Below are 16,246 nucleotides of genomic sequence, written 5' to 3' on the forward strand. Positions count from 1 at the left end.
TTAAAGACTGGAGTGTCCAACAGTTGAAAATGCACAAAGGTTAAAAATCAGTGAGGCACGTGGTCCTCAGAACAGGAAGGTGCCAGAACTGTGTCAGGAACACTGGAAAATGCAACCCCTCCCAGGGCCCAGCTGCTCCCTTGAGATCTGAGGTACACAGGCTTATGGGGAGTGACAAGGTCAGGAGAGGCTGGCACTCTGCAGCCACAGAGCTGCAGTCACAGCCAGGCCCCACCCACCAAAGCAGGCTGACTCCAGGCCCCACGGCACCTCTGCCAGGGAGAGAGTTCAGCAGCAACACCAGCACAGTCCCTTCTGGGGACACAGGACCGCCTCTGTGGCCGACTTCGGCTTGAGGACCCCAGCCCCACCGCTGCCCCACAGCACTTGGGCCAGACAGTGGCTCTGCCAGCCTTCCTGTTTTCTCTCACTGGCACTTCCCTAATAAAATCTCTGCACATTTAATCCTGTCTCAGCATCTGCTTCTGCTCAGAGGACCCACGCTAATGCTGGAAAGCTAGTCAAATGCTAATTTTTGGATGATGTCACAGAACATGGCAAAGTAGGGAACTCCACAAATCGGTCCCTCCACCAAAACAACCATTAGGCCAGCAAAACTGACAGACTCAACTTGTTCAGAACTCTGAAATCTCATCAAAAACTTACAGAAACCAAGAGAGTGCTTAGTGAAGAAAGAACCTACAAAATTTCAGCACTTAAGGAAACCTGTTGGGTCACTGGCTGTCTGCACACATAATGGAACCAAGACTTCAGTGACCAGACACAACAAGGAATACAGTCATTGCAAAGAGACTGGAAGAAGTCACTAAATGGACAGGATCACCTTATAATAAGTAATAACAGCAAACCCCTGGGGGCAGGGGAGAACCTAATTTCCAGAATTACTACATTATAGTATTCAAAACATCCAGTTTCCAACAAAAAAACTACAAAGCACATAAAGAAACAGAAAAGTACACATATATTTCAAAAGAAAAAGCAGAGAAATTTCCCAGAGGAAGCCCAGACATTGCACTAAAATCAAAGGCTTTAAATCAACTCTTTCAGATACGCTCAAAGACCTAAAGGAAACCAAGAAAACAATGTCCAAACAAACACGGAATATCAATAAAAAAAAAACTATAAAAAGACACCATATAGAAATTCTAAAACTGAAAAACACAGTAGCAGACATGAAAACTTCAGGCAAGCTGCACAACAGCAGATTTGAGCAAGCGGAAGAAAGAATCAGTGAACTTGAAGATAGGGCAACTGGCATTATCCAGTCTGAGGAGCAAGAGAAGAAGAAGGAGCAAATGTTAGCCCCAGTCACCTCCGGAGCCTGCGCCAAGACAAAATCACTGTTCCCCAGGCTGGCACTATCCTTCTCAGGGAGGAGACAGCACAGCTCCCTAAGACCCCACCAGACACAGCAAGGGCCTGCAAGAGGGTTCAGCGCACATGGATGATGTCGCCAGTCTGGAAGCAGCCAGCCAGTCAAGGGAAGACCACACCTTACATCTTCTAGATTTTAAGCAACAGCTTGACACTTCTCATTCATGACACCATCACCCACATTCTCTCACTCCAGCAGCTAGTGACAGGTGGGCACCTCAACATCATAAGGTATGATAGGCACATGCACACCAGCCAGTCTCATGCACAAAAAGCAGAGAAAAGGCTCTATGTCCTTCAAGTTAAACTGGAGTTGGAACCACCCAGACAGGGATTTCACCTTGTCTGTGACACAGACACAGAAGACTGGTGAGCTGGACTTAATCAAAATGCAGGACTTTGGTGCAAATGACACCAACCAGAAAGTGAAAGAACAACTATGGAATGGGGAGAAGTACTACAGGTCCTTTATCTGGTGAGAGACGTAAATCCAGAATACGTAAAGAACTCACAGCAACGACAAAAAGACAGCCCAGTTTTTTAAATGAGCAAAGGATCTGAACAGATGTTTATCCAACAAGATATCCAAATGGCCAACAAGCACATGAAAATATGCTCAAAGTCATTAGTCAGTCATGCAAATGCAAATTAGAGACACAATGAGATACCACTTCACACCCACTAAGAGAAAAATAAGCGTTGGGAAGGATGTGGAGAGACTGGAACCCACATACATGCTGCTGGTGGAAAACAATTTGGCAGCTCCTCAAAAAATTAAAGATGGAGTTACCACATGACCCAGCAATTCCACTCCTAGACAGATACCCAAGAGAACTAGAATCATATGTCCACACAAAAACTTGCACACAAGTGTTCGTAGCAGTGTTATTCATAATAGCCAAAAGATGAAAAATCCAAATGTCCATCAACTGATGAACAGATAAACAGTGTGGTGTATCCATACAATGGAATATTACTCATCCATAAAAAGGAACAAAGTATTGTTGCATGCTATAATACAGATGAACCTTGAAAACATCACGCTAAGTGGAAGAAGTCAGGCAGAAGACCATTATCATAGATTCCATTTATAAGAAATGATCAGCAAAGGCAAATTTGACCAGCAAAGGCAAATTTAGAGAAACAGCAGATTATTTGTTGTCTGAGGCTGGGTGTGTTCAGGAGAAATGGGTAATCGCTGCCCCTGAGCACAGGGTTTACTTTGTGCGACAATAAAAACGTTCAGAAATTAGATTACGATAATGGTTGCACAGCTCTGTAAATACACTATACACCACTAAACTGTACACTCTAAATGGGTGAACGTCACAGTATATAAATTTTATCTCAGTAGAGCTGAAAGATGAAGTAGAATCTTGAGGGTCTGAGAGCCCTCCTCACGCTTCACAACTCGAAGTGCAAAGCCATTACTTCTGACACCCCACAGCTCAGGTGCTACTGAGTAAGATGTCTCTGCACAGATGTCTTTATTCTGGACAGAATTCAACTCCCGTGGTACACAGCATCTGTGGTGACACAGCCCAGGATGGGGCCTTCTCCATCCTTCGCAGGTATCCTTCCCTTCTGTCCAAAGAGGCACCACCAGCTACACCCAGAGCTGATCTCCACCAGTCAGACAGGGCTTCACGTCGCCACAGCCCCATGCTGCACCTCCCCATGTCTAGGCCCAACAGCCGGGACATGCAGGCTTGGAGCTCAGTGGTCCCTCTACATCTGCTGCACTGTGCCCCTGTCCCCCTGCTCAGGCCTGCTACCACGCTTCCTCCAGCCCTCCACCCCCTCCCCATGCTGGTATGAGCCCTGTTCCCAGGGGACCATGATGTCACTCCACATGATAAACACAGCAGCAGTGCACAACTTAATAGGCAACAGCACCCCCACAGGGGTGAAAACCCCTCCTGAGGGACAAGAAAATCTCAGATATTAGAATGGTTCGTGGCTTTCCAAATCAAAACACATAGTATTATCTGTGGTAGTAAAACTTCACGGCAGGGAGAAGAGGCAGTCAGAAAATCAGAAACGTCAATACAAGAAGGCAGGCCGAAAAACACAGGTCTATTCTGCTCTCTCCTGCACACAAATGCACTAGGCAGTGAGGGCAGAGGCCTGGTTGTACTCACGGCAGGCCACGCTGAAATCACAGGGTGAAGTGAAGAACCAACATGCTACAAACAGTCCTGACAATGCAGAGCAAACGTGTGCAGTACTCACCATCCTCGAGTCGAGAAGGGAGCAACAGGCCTCTTCTGCCCAGTTCTGCCAACGCCAGACAGCCACCATGCCAGGCATTGTCCGTCTCCTGAAAACTGAGACACACAGAAAGCCTGAGACTGCAGGGCTCATGCCAGCTTCTCCCACCGTGTACACAGACTGCAGATGCACATCCTGTGCCCAGGAGCCTCCCTAAAACCCGCTCGTGAGTTTTCCAACTGTCGGGTGGCTAAAGAAATAACATACTGCAATTTAACTGAAGGTAAGCACTGTGTTCAGTATTTCTCTTCAGATCTCCCAATGACAAACACAGGTCCTAGGTGGGCTCCACATGCTGCCAGCAGAGAAAGCAGTCCATAGAGGTGTGTCAGCAAGACACCCAGGCTGTACACAGGCTTCCTGCCACAGCAGCGTGTGCCGGCTGACTACACACAGCCGGCGACTCACCCCATTCAAGGCACTAAAACCTGGGGACAGGTGAGTCTATCAAATTAAGGCTAGACTAGATTAGCAGAAAGGGGCAAGGAGACCTCCTTTCCTCTTTTCCTGGCTTAAAGTAAAGATTAAAAAGTTAGAATGAAATGCCATTTAGAGAACTGCTTTGCACTATTTGAAACACGGGCTTTTAATAAACAATTATGCCAATTAATCAAGTCATAATAAAATGTTATATCTAATAAAATTTTTCCTGAAGTGGTTTGGAAGCTCTCTTGTTTACAACTGTACCCCTGGCATCATGATTAGTGAGAAGCATTTCTCAGACTGATAAGAGCTGTCCTGAGAGTTTCTACATCTGGCTGCCAATATAAACATGGAAATTCACTTCACCAAAAAGCAAGACACATTGTAGGGCTCTTTCTTATTCTAAATCCATCAATCTGATGCAAAGAAATGTTTAAGAAAACCAACTGAATTGCATTCCTCACTAGCAACAAGCACAAGAACATTCAGAAAGGAGAGAATGTAGGCTTATCTGTTCACTCAACAGATACTTAGCAAGTCCCACCCATGTGCCAGGGCCTGCAGACATGGACTCCCTGAGACAGAGTTGCTGCCCTGTGGACCTCGCCATCAACCAGTGCCAATTTCTACTTCCAATTATAAATTTTTAAGTTCCAGGTATTTTTTTAAATGTCTGTCCCAAATGCTATTTGACCGTATCAAAATTTAATATTGTACTTTGTGTATTTTAGGATTTTAACTGGAAAGAGATGCTTTATGCTTTTCATAAGATTTGATAACATTTTAAAGAAACTTATAAAAGATCGGCATTATGATGACTCAATTATCAATAAAACAATCACCAGCTACACCAATGTCTGTTTCCAAACTAAATGGACTGCTGCTTGACAACAACTATGGAAAAGTGGCATGACCTTCTGTCAGGCCTGTGGCCTCAGGGGGAACAAGGAAGACCATTACCCTGCTGGCCCCTACTCCGCCCACTCCAGGGGGAACTCAGGAACAGTGCCTCCCCCGCACCGCACCTGGCTTGTGGCCAGACTTCTGCCCCATGCACTCTCCCCAAGGCCCAACACACACAAGCAGACGTGGACACAATCATGCAAAATAACAACATTAATAACACCACATCGGCTGAGCCAGGGCACACCAGTGCTCTGCCAAGTGGCTGAGGGCAAGTTCTGCCCCAGACCCAAGCACAGGGCAACCCTGGGAGGGTACAGGGTCACAGATGAGTGGAGACCAGCAAACAGCAAAGCCAAGAGCAGGTAGATTCAAGAGAGAAAAGCCAAGAAGGGCTCAGGGACCCTAGCCTCAGACCGCCAAGGGCAGTAGGAAGCACAAAGCAGAATGACCTCAGAGGTGACCAAGCGGAGCAAGTAGAGGGCAAGCGACCGTCAGCGTAGAAGGGATGGTAAAGACATTCTCATTCATCTGTTCCCCTGGGCGTCCAACGCCCCGGAAGGACACTGGAAAAATGGTGCCCCTAGGGTACTAGGGGGAGGGGACACTGTGTGCAGGGGAGGGTCACAGAGAGGCACTTCACCATCTTTCCTTTCATTTTGAATTTTTAAGTAAAATATTGCCCAATTAAAAACACAGACAAAACTAAGAGAAGAATGGAAAGGAGCCATGTGGTGCATCCTGCTGAGACGGTGGGCTGCTCCCTGGGGCCACAAGGGTACCACCAAATGTTTCTCAATGTGCACCCACAGCACACCCGGGACCTGGGACCCGGGGCTGCAATCCATCTGCCAACTGGAGACCCCCTGTGCAGCTGAGTTCAGATGGCAAACACAAGGACCCTGGCCAGGCCAATGGGGCCTTGCTCTCCTCTTCCTGCAGGCACTCTACTTCTGCCGTGGACCAGACTGCTGGGTCTAGCATACACTATCTCTGGGGTCCTGCCCTGAGGTAATGCTGCTGGGGCCTGCAAGGGGCTAAACCACTGTTTTCTAAGGAAGGGGGGCAGGTAGGGCACAGGTACTAATGGATAGCTGCATACCCAGGGGGCGGGACATCGGGAAGGGAGCCGCAGCTAATGGATGATGGCCATGCTGCTCACACTGGTCCTGTGCGGCTCACTGTAAAGCCCCCCGGGGACATGTGTAGCTTCATTCCACATAACCTGGCCTGGAAACAGAGCAGGGAGTGAAGGGGCAGTCCCGGGAGTGGGGTATGCTCAGTTAATGGAATTAATGTTCTGTGCTGAGCTTTTCAGGAGAACACAAAAGGAGGGACAAGAATCATAGCAGCAAACTGTGCCAGGTCACCAGCCAGTCCGACAGTCCCGCATGCCCCCTCCACCCAACAGGCTCCTGCTTCTCAGGGTCTTCAAACATTCTGGTCTGGGGGTGACTCCTTTCTGTGCCAGGTTCTGCAATCAGGCACTTCGCACCCATCCAGGGAGAGGCTGCCTCTGCACTCAGGTCCTTTTCCCCATCATCCTGCTTGTCACTTTAGGCTGCCAGCCCTGGGAAGCAAGAGCGGTAAGATAGTTTCTATCCTCCACAACCTAAATACAAAAATCGGAGGAGCTCATTAAAATGACAAGACAAAGGCAGAGAAGTGTCTGCACATTAAACTAACAAGAATGAGTGAAGCAGACCACGGGTGCAGGCCGGGACAAACGACCATATGTCTGGCCAGTAGAAACCACGTTCTTGGAGTTTGATGGAGACGCCCAAGGTCAAGGGCCCCAGGCCCCCAGGCAGAGGTGCAGTGGCCAGAGGAGTGAGGGGGGCACAGGAGCACTGGAACAGCCACCACCAGGAAAGCTGGTACTGGGGATGCTGCCAACAGGGGGCCGGAGAGGGCAGGTGGGAAAGGAAGGAAGGAGGCTGGGCAAGGAAGAGCCTAAGGGAGGGCTGGGTAAAGAGACGCATTAAACCATCAGAGGCCCCATGCAGAAATGCTCTCAGGAAGGAAAAAGAGAAAAAGACTTGAGGCCAACCTGCAGTGCCCTGGGCAAAGGGGAGAGGAAAGGCTGGGGGTGGAGGACGCTGGCCCTTTCCACCCCCCCCCAAGGCCTGGCTCAAAACGCTGCCCTCTCCCAAGAACAGGAGGGGTCCAGCACAAGCATGCAAGAGCCACCACCAGTCGCCACCCAGGGACTCACACCTCCGCGCTCAGGACCAGCCGGATCCAGCTTCACCAGCACACCCATCACCACGCCACCAGCAAAGTCCCAAGAGGATACCCTAAAATAAGCCAGCAGAATCCTCACGTGGACAGGGAGCACTTTCCTTCCCCAACACAGGCGTTCCAGAGTCACAGCAGGAACGCAGGCTGCCTACGAGGCAGACAACGGTGAAATGTTTCCACTGAAGAAACACTGGCCACACAAGCAGCATCACTCTGAAAAAGGTGACACCTGACATCCTGTTCCCTGCACTCCTCCAACTGTCGCTGAGCAGGCTGGAGACAGTGCCAGAGAAAGTCTGCCCCAGAGGAAGCGCACGTGCTCTGGGTGCTCCCAGAGCAGCCTCGGCAACTAAGGCACAAGACTGAGCAACCAGAAGTGCAGACAGCTCCTCTCCCTACATGCACGCATGGGCGGCCCAGGAAAAAAAGCACTGGGGCCCAAAGAACAACACCCCTCTTAGAAACACCTGCTTCCAAAACCCAGAGAGAGGTTTCCACAGGCAAAGTTAAGAGGCCTCTGGGACAAACTGTACCAAACATGCCTTGCACCCAAGAGTGCACCTGAGAGCACACCTATGTTACCTGGATCTCTTCCCTGCCCCCTGGCCTACAGGACCCAAGCTGAGATCCCAAGGACCCGCAATCCCCACCCACGCCCACACCATGGGCCGGCCAAGGGCCACCCAGCCGCCTCTGGAAAGGCTAAGCCAGATGCAACACAACAATTTCCATTTGTGACTATTGTCTTTGTTTTGTTAAGGGGGGGTGGGGGAGGGGCAAAGGGAGAGAGAGAATCCCAAGCAGGCTCCATGCCCAGCACAGAGCCTAACTCGGGGCTCAACCTCACAACCTCAACCGGGATCATGACCTGAGCTGAAATCAAGAGCCAGAGGCCACCCAGGCGCTCCACCACACACGGCTGTTTGAATTTAAATCCGATAAAACTAAACAAAATGTAGAATTAAAAAAACAAAAGTAGAATTCAGACCTGGGTGATGCTAGCCTCTTTATAAGGTCAACAGCCACATGTGGCTGGCAGCTACCACAGATCCAGAACATGCCTCACCACAGACGTTCTCCTGGATGTCACCTCAGGGACTCCAGGCTTCTTCGAAGGATGATATCGACATATGTACAAGTTCAAAACCACTTTTTTCTTAAGGTTTTTAAACATAGTGGGATCTAAGCTGATAAAAGAAACATAACAGAAATAACTAGAGTTCTCAAATTTAACTTCAAAAGGAAAACAAAAAGGTTTTGGAGGCTCTGACAAATAGCTCAGCTGAAAGAAAATGGAAAAGGATAGAGTGAAAGAACAGCCACTGCTTTTCTTCCCCCCAAAGATTTTATTTATTTATGTGACAGAGAGAGACAGCCAGCGAGAGAGGGAACACAAGCAGGGGGAGTGGGAGAGGAAGAAGCAGGCTCCCAGCGGAGGAGCCTGATGTGGGGCTCCATCCCAGGACCCCAGGATCACGCCCCGAGCTGAAGGCAGATGCTTAACAACTGAGCCACCCAGGTGCCCCAGCCACTGCTTTTAACCAGAAACGGGTCTCCCTTTGATCTTCTCACATACCTGAAACAATCTAACACGGACCCAACCACGTCATCCGCCAGCTCTTTGGGAAGCCTTGCAGCCATCCTACCAATTCTGAAAAAGAGAGGCAGCACTCCGTCAGCATCACCCGCCCGTTGTGAGGGGCACAATCAACGAGGAACCATCCCCAGCAAATTCCCCTCCCTCCGAGAATGGGAAAGAGAGGCAGACCCAGAGTGGGCCTCACACACACTCTGCTCTACAGGAGGCCTCATCCTAGTGACATAAACAGACCCGACACAGGCATCTCCTGAGGGGAGGGAGACAAGGGGGGGGTGTCCACAGCGCAGCAGCCTGCCGCTGATGGTCAGTGGCACCCAGCACCAGGCCTGACCCCTCCAGACCACCCCCCACCTGGCGGGCTACCCCACATCCACACTAGACATCCCCTGACTGGATCAGCATCCCTCCCAGCCCATCCCACTCCAACCACATGTGACTCTGGGTTCAGAGGTTGCCTGCTGCCAAAGTGAACGCCTTCCCCATGAGGGCACCTCTCCGCAGGCCGTTCCCTCAGGCATAACAGAAGACGAACACCACTTCCCCTCTCAGGGGCTCTAGGGTTAGATAAGGCTGGGCTAGCACCTGCTCGCTACGTGGGGGCTGTGCCTGCCTGGGCAGGGCACGGAATAGGGGCTGCACTGATGAGGACATGGAAGAGCAAGAAAAGGAACATCTGAAAGGTAAAAAAAGGCAAATCGGGCATGCTTATAATTCTGCCCGCTCCAGCCAGAAAGGCAAGAAAATGAAGAAGCCTCATTCCCCAGTAATGATTTTTAAAATTAGAACATAAAGCAATAAACGTTTATTAGAAAAAAACATTCCACCTTCTAAAAACCTCTAAGCTGTTCACAGCTCTCAATCGCACCTGAAGTGCTAAACGACAGAAAGTGCTCCGCAGAGCATGGGGTGTTTCACTGATAAGCCATCAGCCCCGGGCCCAGCTCCCCCCAGTGGGACAGCAGGCACCTACCCTTTGGCCGCAGACCACCGCACAATGGTGTCCTGGTCCTTCAGCCCAACCAGCAGCTGCTCTGTAAGAACACAGGAAGGCCGGGACCATGAGCTCCATGTACTCACCCCTGTTCAAGGTAAGTTCTTCGTTTCCCAGATTGAAGGTGTCACTCATGAGCACCATGAAGGGAATCACATTAAAAAATCTTAATTCTAATTACAAGGAAAAAACATTTCCTTTTCTCTGTTTTTAAACAATCATTTAAAACCAACACTTGCCATAATTGCTAAAAAGTAGATCCAGCCAACCGGGCGGAAAGCACCAGTGAGAAGACTTCCCAGAGATCAGTGTCTGCAAGAGGGTGCAGAAAAGGGGCGCTTACTGGGGTCTCAAGCGCAGGCCAGACTCACGGAAGAGCCACACAGTGTGCCCCAAAGGAAGTGGGGAGATGTCAGAGGCCTCTCGGGAAGGGCCTGGCAAGTCCCAGTCGACGGAAACCTTGACCAACAGCACCCAGGCAGCCTGGGAAGGCCCAACACGGAGGAAGGACAGGAGCCTGTGAAGGGCTCAAGTTCACTGTGACCAGTGCACTACAGGACCCGAGGGGTGGGGGGAGCAGCAGGTGTAGACAACTCTGGCAAGAAGCTCACTGTGAAGGGGGGAGAATGGACGTGAGAAGCAGCGAGACGGCACCAGAGGAGGTGCAATGCTGTCCCTCATGGACACAGAGGCTGGAGCTAAATGACAGTGGGAGATCCCACAGTGGAGGCAGGGGGACCCGGACAAGGAGGGGTGTGGCAGAAGGCTGGCAGGGTACGTGAGGCTGCTGCAGTGGGGCTCTGCCCCACTCTGTGAGCAGGAAACACTCCCTCGGGTAAGAGTAGGGCAGGGCCCAGAGCTCTTCAGGTCTGCAGTGGGAGGGACATGGCAGGTGTGTGTGGCACGGGGCCAGGAAAGCCACCACTCCATCTCTCCAGGAGAAGGCCTGAGGCCATGGGCCAGACCCACCCAGGTAAGGCATGGAGGGGCTGAGGGCAGTGTACTGAGGTAGAAATACAAGGGCTCACACATGAGAAGCAAACAGTAAACAGAATGACAGGGCCCAGGGCCCAAATGGTCGTGGACAACAGGACCACAGGCCAACAGCCACAAGCTCCATGAAACGTGAGAGTGGGGAAGATCACAGAAGGCCACGTGATGCCAGCACAAAGAGGGGACGAAGGCATGCAGCCATTTAAATGCACCTCAGAGAAGCCTTGCCAGCACCCCCAGGACCAGAGGGCAGCAGGCCCACTGCAGGCTCACCAGGAGGCTGCAGGGACCTCACCCACCTATCACGCTCTCCACCTCCTCGGGGATGTCATAGTCTCCATCGCTGTCGGGAGTCTCCACGTGCATCTTTGACGCTTTCTGACTCTGGGCACAGAGCTGCAGGTTAGCAGCCAACGAGCGGCAGCCACGCTGGTACCTGCACAAACACACATTACCTCAGACCTGCTGCCACTTCTGCTGGAGCCTCAAAGAGAAATTATCTTGACGACTGAAATCAGTAATTTGGTGTCCCTTAGAATCTTAAAGAATGCCTGTGAAAATTCCGTGTGTTTTAGAGACAGGATGGAAAGAACATGGAGTCACAGCTAGCGTCCACAAGGGCTGCCAAGAAAGACGATGACCAATCTGAGCCACAGAACAGAGACCGCGCCACTCAGAGACCCTCGAGTGCTGGGTAGTGTCAGGTAGAAAGGTGGGGGAAAGAGCAGGACTGCAGGAGCACGCCCAACAGAAGCAGCAGGGAGGGCACTCATGGGTCCCGTGGGCGTCAGCCTTATTTACGAGGCGCTCTGCCTCCTGTCCCTACTGCCCCCCAGGCCCTTCGCCACCCTGGACTCTTCAGCTCACTCACCGCTAGCTCCTGCAGACAGTCTCCAGAGCCTCCCTCTCAAGCCCCAGCAGCCACAGCCCTCCTCCCCACAACCTGAGGCCACAGGCATCATCCATGTGCCATGAGGGCACCAGCACAGGCCGGCTCCAGCATCTGACTCTGCACAACTCCTGAACCTCTGGCCACCACAGTTTCCCCATCTGTCAAAGGAGGCCCTACCCAGAGGCTTGTGACGGGACAGATGCAAGGATGTGCAAAAGGCCCTTCATCACCACCTTTCCACCTGGAAGGTGGGCACCAGTGCGCCACACTGAGGCAAGCACGCATGGGCCAGACTGGAAGGTCGCCCTGGATCAGGACACTGCCTGAAGCACAGAAGGTGCCCAAGTCAAGGTACATTTTTCATCTGGGGGCTGCGGCCTGAAGCTGACTCCCAAACGCAGACAACTGGAGCTTCATAGACAGAGCACAGAACCTGGCCCCAGGAGGCCCACCTTCTGATGTTCATGCAATCCTCTCCCCTTGGTGCAGCCCAGACCCAGTGACTCCTTCTGATGAGAAAGTCACAGCAGCAAGGGGATGTTCCTCTCAAGAAGGCTCAGGAAGACTGTGGCCTCTGTCTTGCCACCCCTCTCAGAAGCCACCCCCACACTGTGCACTGCACTATGGAAAGCCCCACAGCAAGACCTTTGGGAGGCCCCCACCAGACAGCCCACAAGGAATGGAGTCCTACCAACAATGACCTGAGCATGCTAGGGTGAGCCAACCCCCCCCCCCCCGCCACCAAGTGGAGCCTTGAAATGGCAGCAGCGCTAGCCAACACCTTCGTGAAGCCTTAGACAGATCCTGACCACAGGACCCAGCTAGGTGACAGCCATTCCCAATCCACAGAAATGGGGACATTAAAAATGCAGTATTTTAAGCTGCTAAATTTTGGGATACTGTTACATAACTGTGATGTTATCATTTACAGTAAGAAATATATATTGGGTCTTTCTCCATTTCTGGATTAAGGTGTTTTCAGTTATGTTAATGAAGTGACTTTTGGAAAGCCCCTAGGTCACGTAAGGATGGGGACTGGTCACCATGGGGGGGGCACACCCAAGTGCTCAAATCAGTACACAGGTTGATTATTTCATAGGAAAAGTACATACCCTAATACTCAGTAACCAGAAACTACAAAGATGATAGACTTTAGGCTGCCATTGGATTTACCCTTCTGCCATTAACTACAAAACCTGGATGAAAGTCTTAAACCAGCCACTGGCACACAAGAGATGACAATCAAGACCGGGATACCATTCCTTACAGCAGGGAGGTGCCCAGGGGCACCCCAACTTCACAGATCTCTTCCTCCCCAAAGGTACTTTCTAAATCGCAGCACAAGAAGACAGCCTAAGCAGAGAGCAGCAGTCTTGCCTGGTGGATGAAAAAAATTCAAACTACAGAGATGGTGAGTATCCAGGGACAGATGTTGGAGAAAAAGTAGTTGCTACAAAGGAAACCCAAAATCATGCATAGACATCTCCTTAGATCCTTGGATAACCCCTAAGATGTGCGAGTACAGGGCAAGACCCAGAAGCGCCATGTGAGCAGCTGGGAGGCTGAGAGCTGAGCTGAGCCCAGAGGTCATGTAATGCTGGGGAGTCACTGGGACATGGGCCCAGCAAGGGAGACCAAACAGCCGTTTACTAGAAGCAAGGAGCATGCTGTAGGAGCAAGGGCTATGCTCCAGGGAAAAGGAACAGAAACAAGACCACCCTAACAGGTCCTTGGGAAGAGGGAGCGGCCTCAGTGAGTTACCAGCCTGCCGGACAGGCTTACTCCTCATTAAGGGAAGATAGGCAACAGAAGGAGGACACTGAAGATAGAAGAAAAATATAACAGAGATAAAATGGAAAAATAAAAAATGAAGACAGAAGAGACAAAAAAATAGTAAGAGGATAGACTTCCACTAAATGTACATGGAAATGCAAACCGAACAAAGTAATTATGGTACTGAGTTATTCCCCTTCGCACATCAACATTTATAGTCCCTATGATGACTGATTTTATGTGTCAACTCAATTGAGCTACAGAGTACCCAGATATTCAGTCAAACATTATTCTGTCTGTGCCTCTGAGTATTTTTGGATGAGATAAACATTTAAATTGGCAGACTGAATAAACCAGATTGCTCTTCCCAGGATGGGTGGGGCTCGTCCAATCAGTTGAAGACCTGAACAGAACAAAGAGGCCAACTCTCCCCTGGGTTAAGAAGGAATTCTTCCTGCCTTTAGACTCAAATGCCACCGTCACCTCTCCTGGGTCTCCAGCTTTCTTACTCACCCTGCAGATGTCGGGACTTGCCAGCCTCCACAATCACATGAGCCAATTCTTTAGAAGTGTCTGTGCACACACATGCACACATCCTCTCAGCCTATTGGTTCTGTGTCCCTGGAGAACACTAATATGGTACTGAACAATAATTTTCCTTTTTTTTAAAGATTTTATTTATTTATTTGTCAGAGAGAGGGGGAGAGAGAGAGCACAAGCAGGAAGAGCAGCAGGCAGAGGGAGAAGCAGACTCCCCACTGAGCAAGGAGCCCAATATGGGACTCGAACCCAGGACCCTGGGACCATGACGGGAGCCAAAGGCAGATGCTTAACTGTCTGAGCCACCCAGGAGCCCCTGAATATTAATTTTCCATGGCATTTTGGAAACTAACCACTAACATTTAGTCTCATAAACAACTTCTTACAGAATAAGCTGTATGACCCAAAAGCTAATTTCAGTAAAACATCACTAAAACAACACACTTCTCTTGAATTTGCTGGAATTTGAGACAAAGGCTGAGCTGAAAACTTTACCAAACAACTCCTCCCAAACCACCCACATCAATACTTGAAATAAAACTGAAGACTCTTAGCGCTTTCCCTGCCACCACTGAGTCGCACGAGGGCGGAGGCTTGGATACACTCAAGATTTGGCTCCACCCATAACCCGCCACCACGGCCGAGGAAGGCCCTGCTGCTGGAGGTGTCATGGACATTAACACTGCTTTACAAGAGGGGCTGGAGACCACCCTCATCCACGGTGGCCTAGGACGTGGAATTCACAAAGCTGCCGCAGCCTTAGACATGCGCCAAACCCGTGTCTGTGCATCTGCAGAGACTGTGAGGAGCCTGTGTGTCAAGCTGGGGGAGGTGCTCTGTGCTGGGCACCAGATCAACCTAATGAAGGCTGACGACAACGAGAAACGGGGGGAATGGACGGGCCTCTGTAAACCTAACATGAGAAGGAAGACCCCATAAAGCAGCTGGCTGTAGTTCTGTGGTGGTTAAGGACTATGGCAAAGAGTCTCAGGCCAACGATGTCATCGAGGAATACTCCAAATGCGAGAAATGAACAAATACAAAACTTGGTTCTTGTTCCTCACAAAAATACAAAAACAAAAAAAAATAAAAAACCCGAAGACTGTTAAAAACACAGTACTCCAAGCACAGCAGAGAAGTCTGTTTCTGTGGAAGCCACTAATTCAAAAGCAATCTGTGAATTAATGTCAGCCTGTGAGTTAAGACAGTGTCCATCCACAGGCAGACAGCTTGGCTTCCTGAACCAACCCTGAGTGACAGCCTGCTTTCTCTAAAAGAAGCTAGTATTCAGCTTTATGGAGCTGAACGGAACTTTCCCTATAGCGAGCCCAAACTGGCAAAGTCATATTGCACCTGAACAATGTCACAGAAAATGCAAAACCAAACTTTCCTTGTTACCACTCCAGCTCCAATTACCCTAACTGTAAGATGTAGGGACAGAAAAAAAACTAAAAGGAAAACTCTTCCTTTCAAAATCAGAAACACTGTTGAAACTAAGGAAATGAAGTGGAAGCAGAAGATAATCAGGGTTCTCTGTCATGGCCCCCTCAAGCCAGGCAATCACCACTCCAGCCTCCCCGACAGACACGCAGGCCGCGCACAGCACGGCCTGGTCTACCAACCTCCACTTCGCCACCCTGGGCTTCAGGAACGTCAGTCCTAGACGCTGCACAAGCTTCACCCCAAGTTTCCGGAGCAGGGTCTGGTTGCTGTTGGGAAGCCTGCAGCCCTCCAGGCACTCGAGAACAGTGGCAGCTGCAAACAACAGCACATTCGGCTCAGACTGGTGGGAAGGATCTGCTGTGAACTCCCAAACTGTGCTGTTTGGCACCCACAACATTAAAACCACAGATGACTCTGCAGGTCCCCCAGGTGCAATGTGAAGGTCCAAATGTACACTAGACCCCTGAATCTCTGTCTCATAAAGAACCCCTCATCCCACGTCGATTACCAAGTGTAGTGAGAGTTGAACCTGCTCAACTTTCTCACTGTGAAGCCACAAATGTCCAGGTTGGAGGAGGGGGAGGAGGAGGAGGACGGAGGAGGAGGAGGAGGAGGGGGAGGACGGAGGAGGGGGAGGAGGAGGGAGGAGGGGGAGGAGGAGGGAGGAGGGGGAGGAGGAGGGAGGAGGGGGAGGAGGAGGAGGGAGGAGGGGGAGGGAGGAGGGGGAGGAGGGGGAGTAGAGGTAGTAGTAATAGTCGTCATCTCCACAAACAGGGAAATG

General features: G+C 50.5%; 1 protein-coding gene and 1 pseudogene across 2 annotated transcripts in view; one reads left to right on the forward strand and one right to left on the reverse strand.

The window, feature by feature from the left end:
- Positions 1-16,246, reverse strand: part of TBCD (tubulin folding cofactor D) — a 160,421-nt gene that overhangs the window by 113,926 nt on the left and 30,249 nt on the right. For both annotated transcript variants that reach the window (XM_045774877.2, XM_045774875.2), the window contains exons 9-13: positions 15,645-15,777; positions 11,117-11,253; positions 9,804-9,864; positions 8,810-8,884; positions 3,628-3,722 (exon numbers count right to left, since the gene is read on the reverse strand). In XM_045774877.2, coding sequence (XP_045630833.2) covers positions 3,628-3,722; positions 8,810-8,884; positions 9,804-9,864; positions 11,117-11,253; positions 15,645-15,777 — 501 coding nt within the window. The remainder of the gene's footprint in view (positions 1-3,627; positions 3,723-8,809; positions 8,885-9,803; positions 9,865-11,116; positions 11,254-15,644; positions 15,778-16,246) is intronic.
- LOC123777905 (small ribosomal subunit protein eS12 pseudogene) lies at positions 14,668-15,055 on the forward strand (annotated as a pseudogene).

The sequence above is a fragment of the Ursus americanus genome, chromosome 23 (assembly GCF_024610735.1).
Source record: "Ursus americanus isolate L20-20 chromosome 23, mUrsAme1.1.p, whole genome shotgun sequence".
In the NCBI taxonomy this organism is placed as follows: Eukaryota; Metazoa; Chordata; class Mammalia; order Carnivora; family Ursidae; genus Ursus; species Ursus americanus.